Consider the following 23441-nt stretch of genomic DNA (forward strand, 5'->3'; position numbering starts at 1 on the left):
GAGATCAGATTCATATGAGGTTTCCACCTGGACACACACTGGTCTGATTATAACCCATTCTGACCCGAGATCAGATTTAAAAAAATGTCAGTCGCTCTTCGATTTTTCAAAAATAGCAGACCTACAAGCTCGTAGCGCGCCACTCGGTGGCGCGCTACGAGCTTGTAGATCTTCTATTTTTCAATAGCTAAAGCATGACATGATGCTAACACCAAAATGGGTTCCCGTTCAGAATGGGTTAAAAACACCAAAAAAGACTGGGATAAAGGACGTCAAAGACATCATCAGCAGGAAGTGAGTCAACAGTAATTATTCATGTGCAGCGTTTTTAACTCATCTTTTCAAGATCCACAGATTTATTTATTTTTCCAATGCAGATTTCAAATGGAAAGACCAGTCTCTCTTCTTTCTTTCTTATCGCATTAGCATATTTAGAATACTTAGCATATCTCGATGGAAATACGCAAATTATAGCACTCCCACGTCCCAATGAGGGCTTATAGGGGGAATAGCCAACAATGGGCTTTTTGCACAAAAGAACACCTGGACCTCTTTGGTGGGGACATAACAACTCCAAATAAAGCCAAGAAAGCCTTCCAGTTCGAAATTCTCCTTTAATGCACGAGAGCATGAAGGAAGAACGCCAAGAAGAGAAGAGGGTTGTTGCTATAAATACAACCAGGCCAGGTTGCAGAGAAACGACGCAGGGAACCTGGTTCCACTTTACATAAGCAGGTTGGGTCAGACGTGTATACATATCTGTGTCTGACTCTGTTCCAATAACGGAGTTAATTCTGGAAACGGGGCCTGTGGGGCTGCCAGCCTGGTTGGCATGGAGGTGATTGAGCATCGGGTTGTTATCCCACTGGATGCAACGCTTTCACCGTTCTGTATAGAAATAACACTGCGTCAAATACTGTATATGTATACGTATGCACATCCAAGATCATCAGACTTCCTAAATGCTTGTCATGTGATGTATTCCCATGCTTTTTTGTTCTTGCTTAATGTAAGTCGCTCTGGATTAAGAGCGTCTGCTAAATGCCTAAATTGTAAATTGTTCCTACACACCCGCACATACTGAGAGCCAAAGTGCCGATTATTTATTAGGATGCACAGAGTGTAGGAACCAACGTTTAACGCTTATGAACATTAAGGCCATCACACGGCTAGCACTTTCGATTATCAAATGACACTGATCTCATCCTCTGTATCGCTTCTTTAACCTCATGCCATCTGGACAAAGATACAGAACCTTGCCATGGAAAAAGGTTCGTTTCAGTATGGGAGTTTTGTCCTCTCAGCCATCAGCCGGCATTAAACAAACTGCCCCGCCGATAGGATGGTTCTGTATACTGTTGTTGAATTGTCTTGGTGTTATGTGCTCTGAGTTGTTCGTGATGTGGGTGTTTGAACAGACTGTGAAGACGAAGATCCTTCGGGACAATAAAGATTATTATTATTATTATTATCCAACAACCAGTAAGTGGCGCGTTTGCATCTGTTGTCTGTTCAGACTCATAATGCATCGTTGTTGTTGTTGTTGTTGAGCAGAAACCTGGTATCTCCACATTTGATTATTTTTGTGTTTTATTTGTATTAGTAAATTAAGACCCTACTTGATCACACTGCAGTATCACACAAATGGAATGGAAAGTAGCAGATCCACAAACTCACAATGCGGCCAAACGAGTCCAGCTTGTCAATCTGTTACATTTGACGCTTTTGATTCTGAGTTACATGAACCACATGACCGGCGTGACATTTTCTGCCCCCCTCAGTGGCGCATATAAGGCTCTGGTGCAACCCATTGTTCTTCTGAACAACACGCTAACAATGCATTACATCACATTCCTTTAGCTCTGGCTCTCACGAGTATAGGACACACACACGGACACACACACGGACACACACACGGACGCACACACGCACGCACACACGCACGCACACACACACACACACACACGCACACGCGCGAGCGTGCAGGGCTTTCAAAAGGTAATGCGAGGGGCCTTCCTGGATAAGAAACATCTGTCATGGACTCGTGGTATGGAGTCTGATGCAGACCGCACCGCCGTCACGGAGACAAATCTATCCATATTAATGAACAGAAACCAATGAATTATTTACACTGGCTTTGCCGCTCGTCAAAAGATTCTTCCAGGCGGCCTGCGGTGCATGTGGGGACAGATGCTGCAGTCTGCAGGGACCGCACGCACACTCACACGCACACACATGTGCGTGCACACACACACACAGGCACGCAAACACATACACACACGCACACAGCGACAGCCATATGTTTTATAATCCATAAAACCTGGCCATTGCTGACGCAGCTTTCTTTGCACATGTTTGCATTCTTGTTTAGGTGGTTCTGTTATTGGGAAACTCACGAGAACATGAGGATAACAACTGAGGCAGAGACAACGGTCCATATGTCAAAGTATGAGAGATTTACCAGACAACAGTAATGGAAACGTCCAGTCTTATAGACTGTTGGAATGTCCCACCAACAGTCATAGAAAGAATGTGAATCCCTATTCTCCGAAGTTGCAACTCAAAATCTTTTTTTTAATCTACGAGATATATTTTTTAATCTGCCCAAGCTGGCTGTAATGATCCACAAAATCCATATTTATATCAGTTTAATCCACGCTGAATTAAACCACTTAAGAATTTAGCTGCCGTGGACAGAGTATTACGTCAATTAAAATCCAACCATTGTCTGCTTTTGTCGGAATTCTCCGTCGATAAATGTACTTTATCGATAATAATAATATTATCGATAAAAATCGACTTTTAACACTGGCCCGGTTGCTAGGCAACGCCTTGCTCACCAGCAGCACCAGGAGACGTGTGTGTGCATCCCATAGGCCATAGGGTCCAATTTAACCCATTCTGAACGGGAACCCATTTTGGTGTTGGCATCATGTCATGCTTTAGCTATTGAAAAATAGCAGATCTACAAGCTCATAGCGCGCCACCGAGTGGCGCGCTACGAGCTTGTAGGTCTGCTATTTTTGAAAAATCGAAGAACGACTGACATTTTTAGAATCTGATCTCAGGTCAGAATGGGTTCATCAGACCAGTGTGTGTCCTAGTGGAAACCTCGTGTGAATCTGATCTCAGGTCAGAATGGGTTAAAATAGGATATTCCCTCGCTCTTTGGCTATTTTCGGTGCACAACATGATGCCCTTTGGAGACTGCTGTGGAATCCAAATAACTGAAGTCAGTCGTGGCGACTGAGAACTTTAACCCATTCTGACCTGAGATCAGATTCATACGAGGTTTCCGCTGGACACACACTATGGTCTGATTGACCCATTCTGACCTGAGATCAGATTCTAAAAAAATGTCAGTCGTTCTTCGATTTTTCACAAATAGCAGACCTACAAGCTCGTAGCGCGCCACTCGGTGGCGCGCTATGAGCTTGTAGATCTGCTATTTTTCAATAGCTAAAGCATAACATGATGCTATAACACCAAAACGGGTTCCCGTTCAGAATGGGTTAATCCGTGGGAGTAGGGCCGTGCTGTGCCGTTAGCACGCCAGACTATAGTTTGGCACGGCGCGTCGCAGAAGGTGCAAACATCACACTCCGCTTGCACTTCATGTACGACTCGCGAAAACAAGTGGATTATCATCAACAACACGCTGGTCGGATTATCTCGAACAAAATGACTCTCCCGCAGCCGAGAACCTAGAAAATATTACCGATGATAGGAAGGTGTTCAAACGCCAATAAATTACAAAGTACAGTTGCTCCAGTAAATGTCTTGCGTCACTGTCCAGTGTCCACCACTGGTCACTTATCAAGGCTCTGTTCCATTTAGTCTTTCCAGTTAGCCGGTCAACAGTGTTCATTTTGTCGACTAAAACGATGACAAAAAATGTCCTTCGACTAGCTTTTTTTTTCCACTAACGAAAACCGAACACAAGCATAAGCTACGTATGATGACTAGCACCAGGACTAAAGATACTGACAATTTGGTCAACAAATAAACACTAGACTAAAGTCCTATGCTGCGTTCACACGGGTTAGATGCAAATATGCAAAGAAACAAGCCTGTTCATCTTATTTGTAGCTTGGAAGCTTCGTATCTTTGGCAGCAGCTATACAAAATCGGACGCATCTTTGCAACGTTTATGTCGCCGGCGCACATTGACAATGCATGGTAGACTGTATCTTTGCATCGGCCCGTGTGAACTGTGAACGCACCATTAGACATGGGGAGATCCAGTAGAACTAAAAGTCTAAGTAATGCCAACGAATGTGTTGTTCGTTGGCACCCAGAGCAGCTATACGTCCAAATATGGAGTGTGTTGCATCAATCACAAACAAATCACTCAGCTCCATATATGGGCACAAAAGGGGGACACACAGACACACAGACAGACATGATCTGCTAGGTCTCATAGTAAGTGCTCACTGCGTTCAAACAAGACTAAAACTAAAACATTTCAGATGACAACATTTTTACTGAAACTAAATTGAATTTTGTTCTGAAGACTGCGATTAATTAATTCAACATTTGCTGTCAAAATCAACACTGTGTGCCAGGCTAATGTGCTCTAAAGCATGCAGCACCCTGACCCTGTTATAACCTTAATTAATATCACTGGAAACAGCTGTGAAGGAAGAATCATTATAAAACTAGGACTGGCTGTGAAAAAAAGGCCTAACAGGATTGTTTAATTGCGTAATGAACTACGTTATATTAAAAGGCATACAGTATTTTTTTTTTCTCCTTCATATAATCGGTACCTTTACTTGCATATTTGTAGTTATTTAAATGTTCTGATGAATTGAATAAGGAGGACCCTGATGTAAACAAGTCTTTTCATGGTTTCGTTGTCAAAGTAGCACCTTTTTATTGACTTTTATTGCTTCCGTACGGTCCATTCTACATACTGTGAAATCTATCAATCAATCAATTACTTGAGGAATGTCTTCACCACCGATGGGATGGCTCCTCTTGACAGCTGGGTTAACGACACGCCGCGTGATTCTAAACTAAAGTTAAAACAAACGACGTAGAATTACACGATTAACTCACCGGAGGAGAGCGATAGAAAATAAATCACCCAAAGCAGGTCTATATAGCGCCATGACGCCTGCATGGGTTAGCATGCGGCGGACACCCTACGGTGTGGGGCGCTACAAGCCCATAATGTGTGTCCCTTACCGCTATCAAGCCATTTAGCTTTATTATGCTAATAAAAACCAAGGAAAAGCATGCATCAAAAAGAGACTAGCTCTGGGGGGGGTGGGGGGAGATGCTGCTGTTGTACTGCACTCAAACTAATCATTAGCAGGGACACCATGTGCCTTTAACCCAGTAAGACCTGAGGACACCTTTAACCCAGTAAGACCTGAGGACACCTTTAACCCAGTAAGACCTGAGGACACCTTTAACCCAGTAAGACCTGAGGACACCTTTAACCCAGTAAGACCTGAGTACACCTTTAACCCAGTAAGACCTGAGGACACGTTTAACCCAGTAAGACCTGAGGACACCATGCTACGAATGTCTTCTGAATCCTGACCGTTTTACTCATGTTGCTGTAGTGTAGGCTATCAGTGGTTCTCAAACGTGTTCATGTTGCGAACTCAAGGACCAACATTATAATGTATTTGGCCACGGACACCCGTCTCAAAATATCGTGTTTCAGGGACCCGAAGCAGCAAAGATATGAGTTAAAAAAGATCCGTACTGAGACATATATATGGACACACATGCAGTAGCTGTGCATTGGAGACGGTGTGCCACCGCTCAAAAATTACAGCGTTAAAAACCATACGTCTTGAAATCGCACATATTTTTTTCAAGATTTGTTTTAAAATAGCAGAGCTACAACACGCTATGAGCTTCTTCTTTTTAAAAAAAAAGCCAAAGTATGAAAACATTTATAAAGTGGTTAAAATCTCAAATGACACAAGTTGCTTTCCCGGTGGTGATGGGTTAAATATGTGCCTGGGCTGACAGATGTACGCGCTGTAATAATACAAAGGTTTTATCGCCGGTTAAGGCTCGGCACAGTGTTACAGCGCTGTCTGTCTGTCTGTCTGAGGCTCGGCACAGTGTTACAGCGCTGTCTGTCTGTCTGTCTGTCTGTCTGTCTGTGGCTCGGCACAGTGTTACAGCGCTGTCTGTCTGTCTGTCTGTCTGTCTGAGGCTCGGCACAGTGTTACAGCGCTGTCTGACTGTCTGTCTGAGGCTCGGCACAGTGTTACAGCGCTGTCTGTCTGTCTGTCTGTCTGTCTGTGGCTCGGCACAGTGTTAAAGCGCTGTCTGTCTGAGGCTCGGCACAGTGTTACAGCGCTGTCTGTCTGTCTGTCTGAGGCTCGGCACAGTGTTACAGCGCTGTCTGTCTGTCTGTCTGAGGCTCGGCACAGTGTTACAGCGCTGTCTGTCTGTCTGTCTGTCTGTCTGTCTGAGGCTCGGCACAGTGTTAAAGCGCTGTCTGTCTGTCTGATTGAGGCTCGGCACAGTGTTACAGCGCTGTCTGTCTGAGGCTCGGTACAGTGTTACAGCGCTGTCTGTCTGTCTGTCTGTGGCTCGGCACAGTGTTACAGCGCTGTCTGTCTGTCTGTCTGAGGCTCGGCACAGTGTTACAGCGCTGTCTGTCTGTCTGTCTGAGGCTCGGCACAGTGTTACAGCGCTGTCTGTCTGTCTGTCTGAGGCTCGGCACAGTGTTACAGCGCTGTCTGTCTGTCTGTCTGTCTGTCTGAGGCTCGGCACAGTGTTACAGCGCTGTCTGTCTGTCTGAGGCTCGGCACAGTGTTACAGCGCTGTCTGTCTGTCTGAGGCTCGGCACAGTGTTACAGCGCTGTCTGTCTGTCTGTCTGTCTGAGGCTCGGCACAGTGTTACAGCGCTGTCTGTCTGTCTGAGGCTCGGCACAGTGTTACAGCGCTGTCTGTCTGTCTGTCTGTCTGAGGCTCGGCACAGTGTTAAAGCGCTGTCTGTCTGTCTGTCTGAGGGCCATAATAATGGCCAATTATTGTCTGCTGGCTTCTCTCTGTTCTGCTTCAGTGCTGCTTGCTTCATCGTGAGTTTGCTTGGCGCTTCGCTGCGCGCACCTATACACACACTTCATTTTTTAAATAATAATTATTTATTTTTTATGATTGGATGCAAAGTCTGTTTTCCAAGATTGTGTTCTCCACTGTCCATGTTATCATCGTCACTTTCGGGGCGGGAAACTGGACATATTAACCCATTCTGACCGGGAACCCGTTTTGGTGTTGGCATCATGTTATGCTTTAGCTATTGAAAAATAGCAGATCTACAAGCTCATAGCGCGCCACCGAGTGGCGCGCTACGAGCTTGTAGGTCTGCTATTTTTGAAAAATCGAAGAACGACTGACATTTTTTAGAATCTGATCTCAGGTCAGAATGGGTTCATCAGACCCATGTGTGTCCAGTGGAAACCTCATATGAATCTGATCTCAGGTCAGAATGGGTTAAATGGATATGAGCCAACAACACCCTGGAGTTCACTATCACTCAAAAAGGTCTGCCAAAAATATAAACTGTTGTCCTCCTCATTAGTTTACACCATGGGTAGTACCACAGACAAGGTCAGAGAGAGAGAGAGGATGAGGCTGGCAGGGCAGAGCGTCAGGCACCAGGAACTAGAGACAAACTGACCACAGTGGGAACTCAAGACAAGAAACTGAACACATATAACACACCCCCAACCCCATCTCACAGAACTACAGCGAAATAGCACAGAATTGCAATTACGTACATATATAGACGCCTAGAAACCCCCCAAAATCTGTACATATTATTACACGACTACTGTTTTGACTGCGACAGAGGCGTGTCTTTCACTGGTACGGAAACGCTATTTCTCCGTGGCTGGGTGAAGTTCGGGTCTGACATTATGTACTGTTCTGTCCATATCGGGTTAGAACTCGGACGGGTCTGAGTCGGCTCTACAGAACTTCGCAAAACGCTCGACACTCTGCAACTCGCGGACCTTTAGGGCCACTCGCACTGCGCGAAAAGCATGGAACATGGATGTGTATATATTACAGGAAACTCCCGTTAAACTTTCCAACAAACTCCGGTAAACTCCCGAATTGTATACCATCACATCTGTATAATACCGTTACTGTTACTATTACTGTATATGCCTGCTAAACATGAGGTTTACGGGAAAATCTAGCATTCATTCCCCGTTAACTCCTCTTTTCACGCCAGTGTCGGTGGCGTCTCCCGTGGCTCAAGTTGGGTAGAGACGGGAGACCCTTCGCCGTCGTCTATGGGGAAGATTTCAGTGTCCCATATGCGGTTTTGGGAGTTTTCTAGGTGTATATATGTACGGAACTGCAACTCCGTGCCATTTCATCGTGTTTGGGTGAGACAGGGTACAGTTAGGTACAGTATATATAGGACCACAATGGAAACAAGTCCCCAGCCAGGACGCACAGACAGAACCAGTACTGTACCTTCTTCTTCATCTTGACGTTCTTGAAGATGGCGTGCACCCTCCAGGTCTTGGCGAACATGGCGCCGAACGCCGTGGTGTAGCCCACGATCAGGATCCACGTCCGCACCTGCAGGAGAAATGGCTGTACTGTCATGTTGTGCTCAGAGGACGGGATGCTGTGTGTGTGTGTGTGTGTGTTTGCGTGTGCGTGTGCGTATGTGTGTGTGTGTGTGTGTGTGTGTGTGTGTGTGTGTGTGTGTGCGTGTGTGTGTGTTTCTGCATAGTGCAGGATATTTGCAGAGGTGTATTATATTTGTTCATTATTGATGGTTCCTTCTGACCACTGATTTCCCCAGAGGGCTCGATAAATACTGTACACTGATCGCTGGCCCCCGAGTATGATTCTCATTTCATGGCGGCAAGCAAATGACTGTCTGTCTGTCTGTCTGCCTGCCTGCCTGCCTGCCCGCGTGTCCGTCTGTCTGCCTGGCTGCCCGCGTGTCTGTCTGCCTGCATTGAGGATGACATATTGATTCGAATTCTGCTTCATGTATATAATTTGACCGAAATGAGAGGAGAGGAGAGGAGAGGAGAGGAGAGGAGAGGAGAGGAGAGGAGAGGAGAGGAGAGGAGAGGAGAGGAGAGGAGAGGAGAGGAGAGGAGAGGAGAAGAGAGGAGAGGAGAGGAGAGGAGAGGAGAGGAGAGGAGAGGAGAGGAGAGGAGAGGAGAGGAGAGGAGAGATAAGAGGAGAGGAGAGATAAGAGGAGAGAACACAATAGGACAGAATGGAACATGCTCGGTCAGTTCAGAGGAGGACACAAGCGGCAGAGAGCTTGTATTGTGCCACGCATTGTGAAATATTAACCCATTCTGACCTGAGATCAGATTCATACGAGGTTTCCACTGGACACACACTGGGTCTGATGAACCCATTCTGACCTGAGATCAGATTCTAAAAATGTCAGTCGTTCTTCGATTTTTCAAAAATAGCAGACCTACAAGCTCGTATCGCGCCACTCGGTGGCGCGATATGAGCTTGTAGATCTGCTATTTTTCAATAGCTAAAGCATAACATGATGCCAACACCAAAATGGGTGCCCGGTCAGAATGGGTTAATCACACATCTTTGAAGCGGTCAGAGATTAAGCCTTACTTCTCATTTGTAATCCGCCTTTCTCTCCACAGCTTGTAAATTGGCCATTTCTGGCGAAAGCGTGACACAAACGTTGCACTGCGACGGGGACAGTAAATGGGTTTTTTTTGTTGTTGCAGTGTTTTCTGAGCCGTGGGAGCGGGAGCCACGGACCATGGGAGCTGTCGGAATGTCGGAGAATGTACGTGCCTAATCACTACACCTGCACATTTAAAACACACTTAAAGGACTTTTCAAAGTGTTTTCTTTCCGTTTTTTCTTTCATGTACTTTGAAAAGAAAAATCCCAAATCCTTAATTTAGCACCGGTGTCCACGGGTGTTTCAGCAAGTGATTTAGTCGACTAAAACTAGACTAACACTAAAACATTAGACTAAGCTATGATGACTAAAACTAATATATTGACAAACTAGACTAAAATGTTAGGAAGGGACTAGTGAACAAGAGATCCAATATTAGTCATTTTACATGGTCGCATGCTGAAAATAGCCGTACTACAAGAACGGCTATTTTCAGCAAGTGTAAAAACAGTCATTACGACGGCATCAAGACCCGCCAAAATACATTTTAGTCGACTAAATCAACTGTAGATTTAGTCGACTAAAATATTATGATATTTAGTCGACTAAAACTAGACACTAAAATATTCCAGGTGACTAAAATGTGACTGAAACTAAATGAAAACTATTGAAGAGACTAAACACAACACTGCTTTCTTGCTGCTGCTCACCCTCCACCACCCCAGCTACCACCTGCTGTTTATGTACGCGGGATTTCGAAGTCCCTGTGGTCGGGACTGATGCGCTTAATTATCATACAGTACATAAGAACAGATCCAATTCATCGCCGAACCATAATAAACATTGCTCATTTGAGTAATTTTATATTCAATATGAGTTGTCCTGACAGAACTAAAGTAGGCTTATATTAGGGTGTAAAAGGCTTAGTGAGTGCTTTCAGAATGTTATCTATATGCAAACGGATCATCAACACCGGCTTGCATTTCGCTGCCGCCCAAATAAGGGATTTACTTTTTGCCGGCTTTGTTTTTTGGACGGAAAAAAAGAAACAGAGTTTTCATGTTGTTGTTTTTTTTTAAACAGCTTTTGAAGCTCTAAGATTGGTTTCTAAAAGCAATCCTCCAAATCCAATAAGCGTCGTCAGCATCAGCACCAGTACAGTGTGAAGAGTCTATTATTCTTTGTGATTATCCGTTATCACCTTTCCTTATTCTGTGAAAGACTGTCATATCAGAGAGACAAGGAGACAGACAGAGACGGAGGCTGAGAACACAGAGAGACGGCTGCATATTGATTGTGTGAGACGGAGCAGTCTCTCTCTCTCTCTCTCTCTACCTGCCCTATGACTACCTCCATTTTGGACCGCCGACAGACAGACAAGACGTGCGCATTATGTCTGTCCATATACGTTTGGGTCTCCCTGCGTGCGTGAGCGTGCGTGAGCCTATGTGCACGTGTGTGTGTGTGTGTGTGTGTGTGTCTGTTCATTAGTGCACGTGCCATTGATCGTGGGTGTGTGTTCCCCCCACCCCCCACCCCACTGACAGTTGACAGGCAGCGTTACCACTGATTTCCTACTTTATGCAGCTCTGAGTCAGAGAGAGAGAGAGAGAGAGAGAGAGAGAGAGAGAGAGAGAGAGAGAGAGAGAGAGAGAGAGAGAGAGAGAGAGAGAGAGAGAGAGAGAGAGAGAGAGAGAGAGAGAGAGAGAGAGAGAGAGAGATAGAGATAGAGATAGAGATAGAGATAGAGATAGAGAGAGAGAGAGAGAGAGAGAGAGAGAGAGAGAAAGAGAGAGAGCGTGCGTGCGTCAGCTGTACTCACCGTGCAGAGGGCTTCGAACTCCTTGTCGGAGACGAATCCTCCGTCCAGGCCGAACAGGAAGATGGAGGCGTAGGACAGCATTCCTCCCAGGATGATCAGGTTGTTCATGTAAGGACTGGACATCTTGATCATTCTGCAATGACACAATGTTAGTTATAAACACATGTAGGGACTGGACATCTGGATCATTCTGCAATGACACAATGTTAGTTATAAACACATGTAGGGACTGGACATCTGGATCATTCTGCAATGACACAATGTTAGTTATAAACACATGTAGGGACTGGACATCTTGATCATTCTGCAATGACACAATGTTAGTTGTAAACACATGTAGGGACTGGACATCTGGATCATTCTGCAATGACACAATGTTAGTTATAAACACATGTAGGGACTGGACATCTGGATCATTCTGCAATGACACAATGTTAGTTATAAACACATGTAGGGACTGGACATCTGGATCATTCTGCAATGACACAATGTTAGTTATAAACACATGTAGGGACTGGACATCTTGATCATTCTGCAATGACACAATGTAAAAAAAAACTAAGATGAGAGAACATATTACTCCAGTTTTAGGTTCACTGCACTGACTTCCGGTTGTTTTTAGGATTGATTTTAAAATTATTTTACTCAATGGTCTCGCACCTTCCTACCTACATGACTGCCTGCCTAAATATGTCCCAAACCGCCCCTTGATCTTTAATGTTTTTGTTATTCATGTCCTCACTGTATTGCATTACTGCTCTTGTTTTTTAATGTTTATACCTTGCTTTTCTTTTTTCTCCAAGTTTAGAATAAAGGTTAAAGTGGTTAAAACATTAAGGTGACACATATACATCCTCGGGTCTAAATGGGATAAACTCATGTAAGGACAAGACATCTGGATCAGTCTGCAAGTACACAACATTGCATGCGTGTGCGCGTGCATGCGTGTGTGCGTGTGTGCGTGTGTCCCAACCTGTGGTTCCGGTTCTTGATGTTGAACATCAGGAAGCCTCCGGCCATCAGCATGCCCAGGATGGTGATGGTGGACAGGATGCTGTACAGAGGAACGTTGATGTGCCGCCGCTGCAGGCGCACAAACGTGCGGTCCTTGGGAGGCTCCACGCCTGGAAGAAAAACAACAACAACACTCAGATCATTGGCAATGTAAGAACCACAGTATTTTTCACACCTAAGACGCACGCAAGACAAACTTGTGTCCTGTGTCCTCTGTGTGTCATGGCCGCCACAATGCATTTCCAATGGGAGTCACATGGTTTGATGACACAATATTGTTGCATGGGGTCATCAAACCATGTTAGACATTGTGGCGGCCATGTCACATAGAAGACACAGGACACAAGTTTATCTTAGGTGTGAATGCAATGTTAATTTTTTTTAAATTGAGTCTTAGTCTTTTGAATATCACACCATTTTAGTCTTAGTCCGATTTAGTCTTCTGAAAAAACCTGTTTAGTCTTAGTCAACAAAATGAACACTGTTGGGAGGGGCTCCACCCCTGGAAGGAACGGCACAGAAACATTCATATCGTTGGGGCGGGGGGTTCTCGAAGTGGTGTTCAGGGACCCCCTAAGCCCTAACCTACTTGCAACGCTTATTCCCAAATGGCCGTTGCAATGAGTTCCATTGGTGTGGTTTGTTTTGTTGCAAGGAGATGCAGCTGGTGTTGTTTTGGGCCCTAGGGGTTCCACGGGGGAGTTGAATACAAGGAGAATTGTGAATGAATAATCCAGAAAAGACAGAAACAATTAATTGACTCACTGGAATTGAGGCCAAGATTCACTGCTGCAAAACAATATTGAAAATTCGGTGTCAAACCATCATCGAAAATGTCCTTTTTAATTTGAGGGGGTAAAAAAACCAAAGGATTAGAGCATTATTGGCTATTTGGCTATTTCCTCTACCGTACCATAAGCCCTCAATGGGGTGCTGGGTTTTCAGTGCTAATTCACTTATTTCCATCGCTCGAAAATAAATTTGTTTTTGGTATAAATCCTCTCTTCATAATGTCAACAGTATGTGCAGCATGACACTTCACTGCATAGTGACCCCGTTGCGAGACTTTGCGAGCTCCATCCACTTGCATGGAGCTCGCAAAGTCTCGCGATAGACGAGACTTCACGCTTTACGGCTGGAACACAGCAACAGGATTACTATGCAGTAAAGTGTGACGCTGCACGTACTGTTGACATTATGAAGAATGGATTTATACAAAGAAATAAAAGATTTTCGAACGATGGAAATAAGCGAATTAGCACTAAAACCCAGCACCCCACTCAGGGTAGGGGAAATAGCCAATAATGCTGCACAAAATAACACCTGGACCACTTTGGTGTGGACCCAACAACTGCAAACGAAAGGTAAGAAAGCCTTCTTGTATGAACTATTAATCTTCGTACAGTATAGCTGAAAAAAAGCCACCAGATGTGGGCTCACGCCATCAGGCAGGTTCTGGTGCTGGTCACCAGGGACCAAACAAATTACCAACTGTGTCAACATTGAGCAAAAATAATGGCATGGATGGACCGTTTGAATAATTTAGTGGAGAGGCAGCATGTCACCACCCAGGAAAAGGACTTCTGAGTGGTGTCCTTACTGTGTGTGTGTGTGTGCGTGTGTGTGTGTGTGTGCGTGTGTGTGCGTGTGTTGAGAGTGAGTGAGTTAAAGAGTGAAAGAGAACCATGAAGAGTGCTGAGGTGGCAACTTGGCAAGTGACTTGCAACTTTGAATGCACATACTGTACGTTCACACACACCCACACACACACACACACACACACACACAGTACCGTACCGTGGAACTTGATGGAGTTGTTGATGAGATCCAACACGTCTGCAATGGCGTTGTATTCTCCCACCTTCACCTCCTGTCCCTCTGTTGGGAGAAAATGCATGCATAATATAATTTTAAAAAGTGAAGCTTTCATATATTCTAGATTCATTGTGCATAACGTTGAAATATTTAAAAACGTTGTTTTGGTTTAATCTTGATGATTATGGCATACAGCTCATGAAAATCAAAAATAAATCATATCTCAAAATATTAGAATATTTTATGAAACCACAACAAACAAACAAAAAAATCATAATACAGAAATGTTGACCATCTGGGAAGATATGTAAATGTATGCACTCAAATAGGTGGTCTGGGCTACTTTTTACCTAAGCAAGTATATCCTTCAGGATTACACTATGAAAGGAAAACGGCATCTCCGGTTGATACACATAACCCATTCTGACCGGGCACCCATTTTGGTGTTAGCATCATGTTATGCTTTAGGTATTGAAAAATAGCAGATCTACAAGCTCATAGCGCGCCACCGAGTGGCGCGCTACGAGCTTGTAGGTCTGCTATTTTTTGAAAAATCGAAGAACGACTGACATTTTTTAGAATCTGATCTCAGGTCAGAATGGGTTCATCAGACCAGTGTGTGTCCCAGTGGAAACCTCGTATGAATCTGATCTCAGGTCAGAATGGGATAAACATGGAGACAATAAACAAATGCAATTGCATCTTGGCATTTGTTGTAGCGCGATGTCACGGACATTTCCCCGCCCGGCCGTGTGTGCGTGCAGGTACGTACACACAGCGAAGACGCTTCGCCCGGCCGGCCGTGTGTGCGTGCAGGTACACACACACAGTGAAGAGGGTTTTAAATTGGAATACGCTGTAACACGGCTGTAAACGTGCATGTCGGTATGTCTCTGCGGGGCCTGTTAATGGAGCTGTTTCAGTGCCATTCCCCCCTTATTAAAAAGGCTTCCCTCGTACATATGGCCCTTAATGGTGGGCTGAGGTCGCGACCCCGTGCCGGTCGTATATGAACGCGCGGTGGCAAATCGCGCCGCGTTCTACCTCATAAACATCGTTCACTCGTACTGCGCTCACGGGTGGGGGTGGGGAGAGGAGAGGAGAGGAGAGGACCGTAGCAACCTATGGAATCTACAGGTGCACACAAACATGTCATGCATGTGCACGTACTGTACTGTATGTGTGTGCACACACACAGTTTAACAACATATGCATGTCCACACAAACGGAAAGCATACAGAGACACAAATATTCTAGGTGCAGTCGACTCCTCACCTCATGATACAACAACACACATGTCACTCAGCACTCCTTGGGAACAAGCAATGGCAACTCGCACGCACACGCACGCACACACACATGCACGCACACACACACACACACGCCTTTCTACTGTAGCTCTCTTGACACTGTTCCAGTCTATCCATAGCCTAGCATTATCTCTCTTATGCAACAAGCACTCCTGGGTCTTGAATAGGCAACATATTATGTTCCATATTCATGTTGTAAAAGCTACTACTGTGTGTGTGTGTGTGTGTGTGTGTGTGTGTATCTCTAAACCAGGGGTGGGCAACTTTGACGATGGAGAGGGCCACTATATTTCCACACTCACTCCCTATAGGGCCATATATTACTGTCGTAGCAAAAATAGCCGATCTACAAGCTCAATTGAGCTTGTAGATCGGCTATTTTTGCTATATTCAAATTGGAATCCTGAAAATTTACATTTTTATGTCATTTCAAATGCCTTTAATTATACGTGTGTTGAGCATTGAGCTACTAATTTAGACTGAAGTAATTAAAGCAGGTCATGTTCACATGTTGTGGAATTGTAAACAGCTGGAACCAATATTATATCAGTATTCTGATATTAACCTGAGGGCCACATTAAGTGAAGGTGAGGGCCGCATGTGGCCCCCGGGCCGCCAGTTGCCCACCCCTGCTCTAAACCATACATATGGCTGTCTGTCTCTAAACCATACAACATAGCTGTCTGTCTCTAAGCCATACAACAGAACTGTCTGTCTCTAAACCATACAACAGAACTGGTCTGACCATCGTCTTGTACACCTTCCCTTTCAATCGTGCTGATACGTTCCTATCACACATCACACCTGGTACTTTTCTTTCTAACCTGCTTGCACTCATCTCTTCACCTCTTTTCCAACACTCTCCCCTTCTCAAATCCAAGTCAATTATATAGTTGGCATTTGAGACACGGCGTAAATCCTTACAGGTGATTTTGGTTTCATGTTACGATCCATAACCAACTCTCCGTCATTTAGCTGGGGACCACCTGGAACCGGTTAAGTACAATGACATGCCAAAACACAGGATGCCAACATGGTTTATAAATCATGAAAGTGATACAACAATACACACTTCCTCCCTGTCAACAGATATATGTCAACATAAAAAATAAATGAAAAAAACCCTACATGAAACACAAAGTGTCCTTCTGCTGCCTCCTGGCTACGGCCAGGGGGCATCCCTACGGCCAGGGCATCCCCCCCGCCGCCGATCAATTTAACGTGATCGATAGGCTGCGGTGATTGTGTTAGTGACCCTATCTGTTAGAATGAGAGAGAGAGAATGAGAGAGAGAGAGAGAGAGAGAGAGAGAGAGAGAGAGGGGGAGAGAGAGATTTGTGATCTTCTGTGACAGCAGACGGATGTCTAATGGAACACAACCACCTTACGGACTACAAATCAAATCGTTGTGGTCATTCCAGCTCCGCCTCCACTGAAGGAGCCTCGGCATCTTTTGAGTCTCTGCCAGAGTGGTGTAGAGGAGACTAGGATGGTTTGAGTCTCTGCCAGAGTGGTGTAGAGGAGACTAGGATGGTTTGAGTCTCTGCCAGAGTGGTGTAGAGGAGACTAGGATGGTTTGAGTCTCTGCCAGAGTGGTGTAGAGGAGACTAGGATGGTTTGAGTCTCTGCCAGAATGGTGTAGAGGAGACTAGGATGAGTCTCTGCCAGAGTGGTATAGAGGAGACTAGGATGAGTCTCTGCCAGAGTGGTGTAGAGGAGACTAGGATGGTTTGAGTCTCTGCCAGAGTGGTGTAGAGGAGACTAGGATGGTTTGAGTCTCTGCCAGAGTGGTGTAGAGGAGACTAGGATGGTTTGAGTCTCTGCCAGAGTGGTGTAGAGGAGACTAGGATGGTTTGAGTCTCTGCCAGAGTGGTGTAGAGGAGACTAGGATGGTTTGAGTCTCTGCCAGAGTGGTGTAGAGGAGACTAGGATGGTTTGAGTCTCTGCCAGAGTGGTGTAGAGGAGACTAGGATGGTTTGAGTCTCTGCCAGAGTGGTGTAGAGGAGACTAGGATGGTTTGAGTCTCTGCCAGAGTGGTGTAGAGGAGACTAGGATGAGTCTCTGCCAGAGTGGTGTAGAGGAGACTAGGATGAGTCTCTGCCAGAGTGGTGTAGAGGAGACTAGGATGGTTTGAGTCTCTGCCAGAGTGGTGTAGAGGAGACTAGGATGGTTTGAGTCTCTGCCAGAGTGGTGTAGAGGAGACTAGGATGGTTTGAGTCTCTGCCAGAGTGGTGTAGAGGAGACTAGGATGGCGTCATTGAGGGGGCAGAAAACAGGACCCCAGTGCTGGTCATGCCGCCGTGCTGACGATCTGCTATTTATATCAAAGTTCTGTTTTTGGATCACAGGCTGAACAGTTTGAGAAGCACTGAGCCCGTCGGTACAGAAACACTGACTGTACAAACAGAACACTGAGCCCGTCGGTACAGAAACACTGACTGTACAAACAGAACACTGAGCCCGTCGGTACAGAAACACTGACTGTACAAACAGAACACTGAGCCCGTCGGTACAGAAACACTGACTGTACAAACAGAACAAAGACATGTGGAAATCTCTGTCCCAAAATAATGTTTCATTCCAACTGAATGCAAAACATTGAAACATCATTTGTCTCAAAAGTTGAATCCAACTGCTCGTCCTACGTGGATGTACAGTACAGCTGGGTGTACAGCTGGGTGTACAGCTAGTTCTGAAAGATAGTTTGTCTCCCAGTTGCAATTTGCATCACAGCTCTGTTGTTTACACAGGTCTCTATTCCTATGACTATTCTAGTCATGTTTTGTTCCACTTTTGTTTTGGCAATGTCGTTTTCCCATGCCAATAAAGCCCTTTTGAATTGAATTGAAGTCCAGCCAGCCAGACAGATAGCCATCCAGCCAGCCAGCAAACCTACCCAGCCAGCCAGCAAACCTACCCAGCCAGCCAGTCATGCAGCCAGCCAGCCAGCAAACCCAGCCAGCCAGCCAGTCATGCAGCCAGCCAGCCAGTCATGCAGCCAGCCAGCCAGCAAACCCAGCCAGCCAGTCATGCAGCCAGCCAGCCAGCAAACCCAGCCAGCCAGCAAACCCAGCCAGCCAGCAAACCCAGCCAGCCAGCCAGTCATGCAGCCAGCCAGCCAGCAAACCCAGCCAGCCAGCAAACCCAGCCAGCCAGCCAGCCAGCAAACCCAGCCAGCCAGCCAGCCAGCAAACCCAGCCAGCCAGCCAGCCAGCAAACCCAGCCAGCCAGCCAGCCAGCCAGCCAGCCAGCCAGCCAGTCATCCAGCTAGAAAATAGTGGATCTACAAGTGTGCGTGTTACTGCAAAAAGTAAAGGTATTCATTATGCAGAATGTCCCATTTCAAGTTTTCAAATGTATGTACAAATCTTTTGAAAATAGCAGATCTACAAGCTCACAATGCGTCGTCACATCGCAACACATTGTGAGCTTGTAGATCTGGTATTTTCAAATGGCCGAAATGAATATAGGGCTGAAGTGTTTAATTCATGTTTTGTGAAGTAATTAGTAACTAAAGTGCAGTGCAAATAAATATAGTGGAGTAGAAGTACAATATTTAGATCTGAGAATAGTGGAGTAGAAGTAAAAAGTATTGTATATTGGAATTACTCAAGTGAAGTACAAATACCTCAAAATTGTACATAAGGACGGTACTTGAGTAAATCTACGTAGTTACAGTACTTTACACCACTGCCAGCCGGAAGGAAATAATCCAAATAAAAACAACCTCTGTATGACAACACAAGGACAACAGATAGAGATCTCTCACCAGGGGGTTTCCTTTGGAAGGGAAGTCTACACATATCACAGTGGTGCACATATAAATGCCTTCCCCCAGCAGATTACTACACACAACAGGCGCCACATTCATCCACGGTTGAGATTTGTTTTTTTCTTATTTTCTTTGAATGATGGTACTACGTTCTATCAGTGGTGGAAAGTAATTTACTGAAGTACTGTAGGTACGTATCGAAGGTCATGACCGATATCAGACCTTCGATTATTTTCAGGATCATAATCTGCCGATACCGATTCTGACCGGTTCCGATAGTATGCAGAGGACCACGATGGAAAAATAACCTAGGCTCTAGGCGGGGGCATGGCCCTAAGCTTGTGACAGTACAGTACAGTACAGTACAGTACAGTACAGTACAGTACAGTACAGTACAGTACAGTACAGTACAGTAGAGGGACCCCCTGGGGACCCCCACACGGTAACTCTGTCAGATGTGGGGCGGCTCGCCGGAACTGGGCCAGCGTTCCTGGGGGTCTGGAACTCCCGGGGACCACCCGGGGAACCCCACACGGAGTTGCAACACTCACTTCACACGGGTGTGATTTTTACTTAGTTTTTAAATCCACTGCATTTATTTGAAAACTTTACTGTAGATGTTGATTATTACAAAACAAACACATAACAGCACTTCAGCCCTATACATTTCAGGCCACCTGGAAATAGCCGATCTACAAGCTCAGGTGTGACCACGATGTTTGTATTTTGTTCTGTTTTCCATGTGTCTATGAGGTGAGGTGACAGTACTTCATTATTCATTAAACCCCTTGGTGTGCTTGTTATGTGCAATGATGATCTTCCCTTTACATTTACTGTAGGCTGAGACCTTGAGAGTGAAAGGTGCCAATCAAAAAATATCACAACAGGTGTGGGCCTTGGCTAGCACAAACACACGCGTAGCGACGCAGCAACAGGGGGTGATTAAACACAGAGAGAGATAGAGATAGAGATAGAGACAGAGACAGAGACAGACACAGAGACAGAGACAGAGAGACAGAGAGAGAGAGAGAGAGAGAGAGCAGCAAAACAATCCATGAGACTCACCACTACTGCTATGGATTGATTGGTTGAAAGATATTGCATGGTGTTCACGTTGGTAAAGAGGTCAATATGAGCGATCCTAAAACATAATAATCCACTCATTCAGCACAGCTTTGATTTCCCCTATAGCACCGACAACTAGGAAGTAACCACGACCATCAGACTTCCTGTAAGAGTGGCTGGCTCTTCAAAATAAAATAAATAAGACTCAGAAGAGAGCAAGGTAACTCAATATACCGGTAGGTTCTATTATGGAGGTTCATACTGGCAAGTTCCTTCTTTTTTCTCTCATTTGCAGTAGGCAAAGACACAAAAGTAAACCAAATTAATCCATGCCGATCTCTAAAAGTTCAATGCATTTGTGCAACGCAGAGACAAATGATTGAAACAAATGTAGCCTACCATTAAACAGCCTTAACTCGATCTGAGTGTGACTAAAATATTATGTGTAGACCCATTATCTTTTTCTAAGCTTTGCTGTACTGCCGTCAGACCGTTCAGTAAAAAGCTGGGCAGAGCCATGGGCATTCCTTTCACGAGAAAAGGCCTGTGTGGTTGATCACATATAGACATATTTTTCCGGCTCTGGGGCGTCTCTATCTCAACAGAAGGAACATGAAGGTGATATTATTGGCAATCTTTCCCGAGATTCCTTTGTGACGCAAAGTGGAAGAACGGAGGAAGGGGTATAGTTTGGCAGGCCAATCAGAGGCGCGACTCCTTCGTGGCACTAATTGCTTTGGCGATGTAAACGGAGGATCCCGGAAAAGACGTGATTTGATTGGCCAGTATAGTCACTTGAGTGGCAGCGTGGCAGCTTGGTGCCAAGGTGTAATCCAGGTATACTTAACCCATTCTGACCTGAGATCAGATTCATACGAGGTTTCCACTGGACACACACTGGTCTGATTAACCCATTCTGACCTGAGATCAGATTTAAAAAAGTCAGTCGCTCTTCGATTTTTCAAAAATAGCAGACCTACAAGCTCGTAGCGCGCCACTCGGTGGCGCGCTATGAGCTTGTAGATCTGCTATTTTTCAATAGCTAAAGCATAACAAGATGCCAACACAAAAATGGGTTCCCAGTCAGAATGGGTTAATGACCTGGTGGGCGTGTCTACATTAAATAAAACATACATTTAACAATTACTCTACACTTTTATGACAAAAGTCTTCCTTCTCATACCTGATGCTCATGTTTTATTTTATGTTGTATGTAGGAGAGTGCAGGTACTTGGCAGCGAGTGTATGATGATTTATGCTAAAGATAAAGATATGGCTGTAGGAGGACGGTGGTTCTAACCTGACGCTGCCAGATCCAAAAAGCTTGCTACACAAATTTGTTTCACAGCTTATTTGGATCTGGGATCTCTGAGGGGGTTGAGCTAACACAGATCCGACCCGTACCGAACCAATCAGCGTGAGCTAAGGGCGGGATATGTGCAAAACCGGATGTGAAGCTATATAGACACGTCAAAATGATTGGTTGTGTTTGCACGCCCACACGGTGATAGACAGACGCTCCCATCCAATCATCTACCATGTATCTTGAAAAAAAGGAACAGCCCCGTCATCGAATTTGCTTCCGCGATCCCAGATCCCAATAAGCTGGTAAACAAATTTGTGTAGCAAGCTTTTTGGATCTGGCAGCGTCAGGTTACGGTGGTTCTGCGTTACCTTGAAACTGGCAGAACTTGATGGTGCCCATTCTTTCACCGTTCCGGAACATTACTTGGCCCTGGACAGAAGAGGGGAGGGGGGGAAAAAATAAGGAATATTAATCACATTACATCGCATATACAAACAGTTCTTTAACTATAGTCCCTATAATTAATGGGAGATGTGCACATCCGCATTATATACAGACTTGTTCTGGGTGTTCTCTAGTTCATAACATAGAGCGCATAACCCAAAACTTTATATAGAGTCGATATGCATAGTTGCATAGACTTGAGCGCTGCTCATTTCTTCCTGTTGGTGTGCGTGCGTGCGTGAGTGCGTGCGTGCCAACCCGGGTTATGTGAAGTAAAAACCGATGTAAAATCTTTACCACAGCCATGAGAAGCACCGTACAATTTTCAAAAGTAGCAGATCCACAAGCTCCACAAGCATTTTTATTATTTATTTTCAGACAGAGTACGAGTACTTAAAGGGACACTTCACCCTTTTTGCAAAAAGATATATGTTAATGACGTTTAGAAGCTTTAGATCACTTTCCTGGGGTTATTTATGTGTGTAATATGTGGTTTTAGATATTTTAGATTGTAGCAGTGAGCCTGTTGTCTCTGATGTCATGGACACTGGTCTCACTACCTTCCTGGACTACAATTCCCATAATTCTTTGGTGCACTGCTCCTCCTTGTTGATAGGGGGGAGAGCTGTCTTACTGAGACAACATGTAGTCCAGGAAGGAAGTGAGCCCAGTGTCCATGACATCAGAGACAACAGGCTCACTGCTACAATCTAAAATATCTAAAACCACATATTACACACATAAAGACCCCCAGGAAAGTGTTCTAAAGCTCCTAAACTTCATTAAGATATATTTTTTTGCAAAAAGGGTGAAGTGTCCCTTTAATTATTATTATTATTATTTTTTTTCACCCCCTTTTTCTCCAATTAAATGTCATTGTCATGCCTTGTACTTGTACTGAAAATTATTATTATGAATTATTTATTTTGCTCATTAGCAAATAAAACATGTTGTTCTAAACTAAATAGTGTCAATTGAATGTTTTGGTACAATTCCGAATACTGGTATCGGCCCCGAGTAACCGATCAGTTATCGGGACAACTCTATTTTTTTTTAGCTTGAAAATCTGGCTCCTTTTGATGCTTTTGCATTGGAACAGCGGTGCTGGCATTCAGAACAACAGGATATGTTGCCATTTCAGCGGGCATGAACAGAATCCGCGCCTCTGGCAAAGCTGCGTCTCATCAGATTAGCCGTGGGCACAAATTGATCTGTTTATGGCAAGTAAACAGATTTATCAGCGGGCAGATTAATTAGCTAACATCCTTGGCTGTCTG

General features: G+C 44.9%; 1 protein-coding gene across 1 annotated transcript in view; it reads right to left on the reverse strand.

Moving 5' to 3' along the window:
• gabbr2 (gamma-aminobutyric acid (GABA) B receptor, 2) overlaps positions 1 to 23441 on the reverse strand; it is a gene marked incomplete at both ends in the record, with an annotated part of 411098 nt that overhangs the window by 109241 nt on the left and 278416 nt on the right. Inside the window, 5 exons of the mRNA XM_080787246.1 lie at positions 8464 to 8571; positions 11439 to 11571; positions 12412 to 12562; positions 14250 to 14330; positions 22089 to 22149. Of these exons, the coding sequence (XP_080643372.1) occupies positions 8464 to 8571; positions 11439 to 11571; positions 12412 to 12562; positions 14250 to 14330; positions 22089 to 22149 (534 nt within the window). The remainder of the gene's footprint in view (positions 1 to 8463; positions 8572 to 11438; positions 11572 to 12411; positions 12563 to 14249; positions 14331 to 22088; positions 22150 to 23441) is intronic.

This window comes from Protomyctophum bolini (assembly GCF_963924005.1).
Source record: "Protomyctophum bolini genome assembly, chromosome: 17".
NCBI classification, from domain to species: Eukaryota; Metazoa; Chordata; class Actinopteri; order Myctophiformes; family Myctophidae; genus Protomyctophum; species Protomyctophum bolini.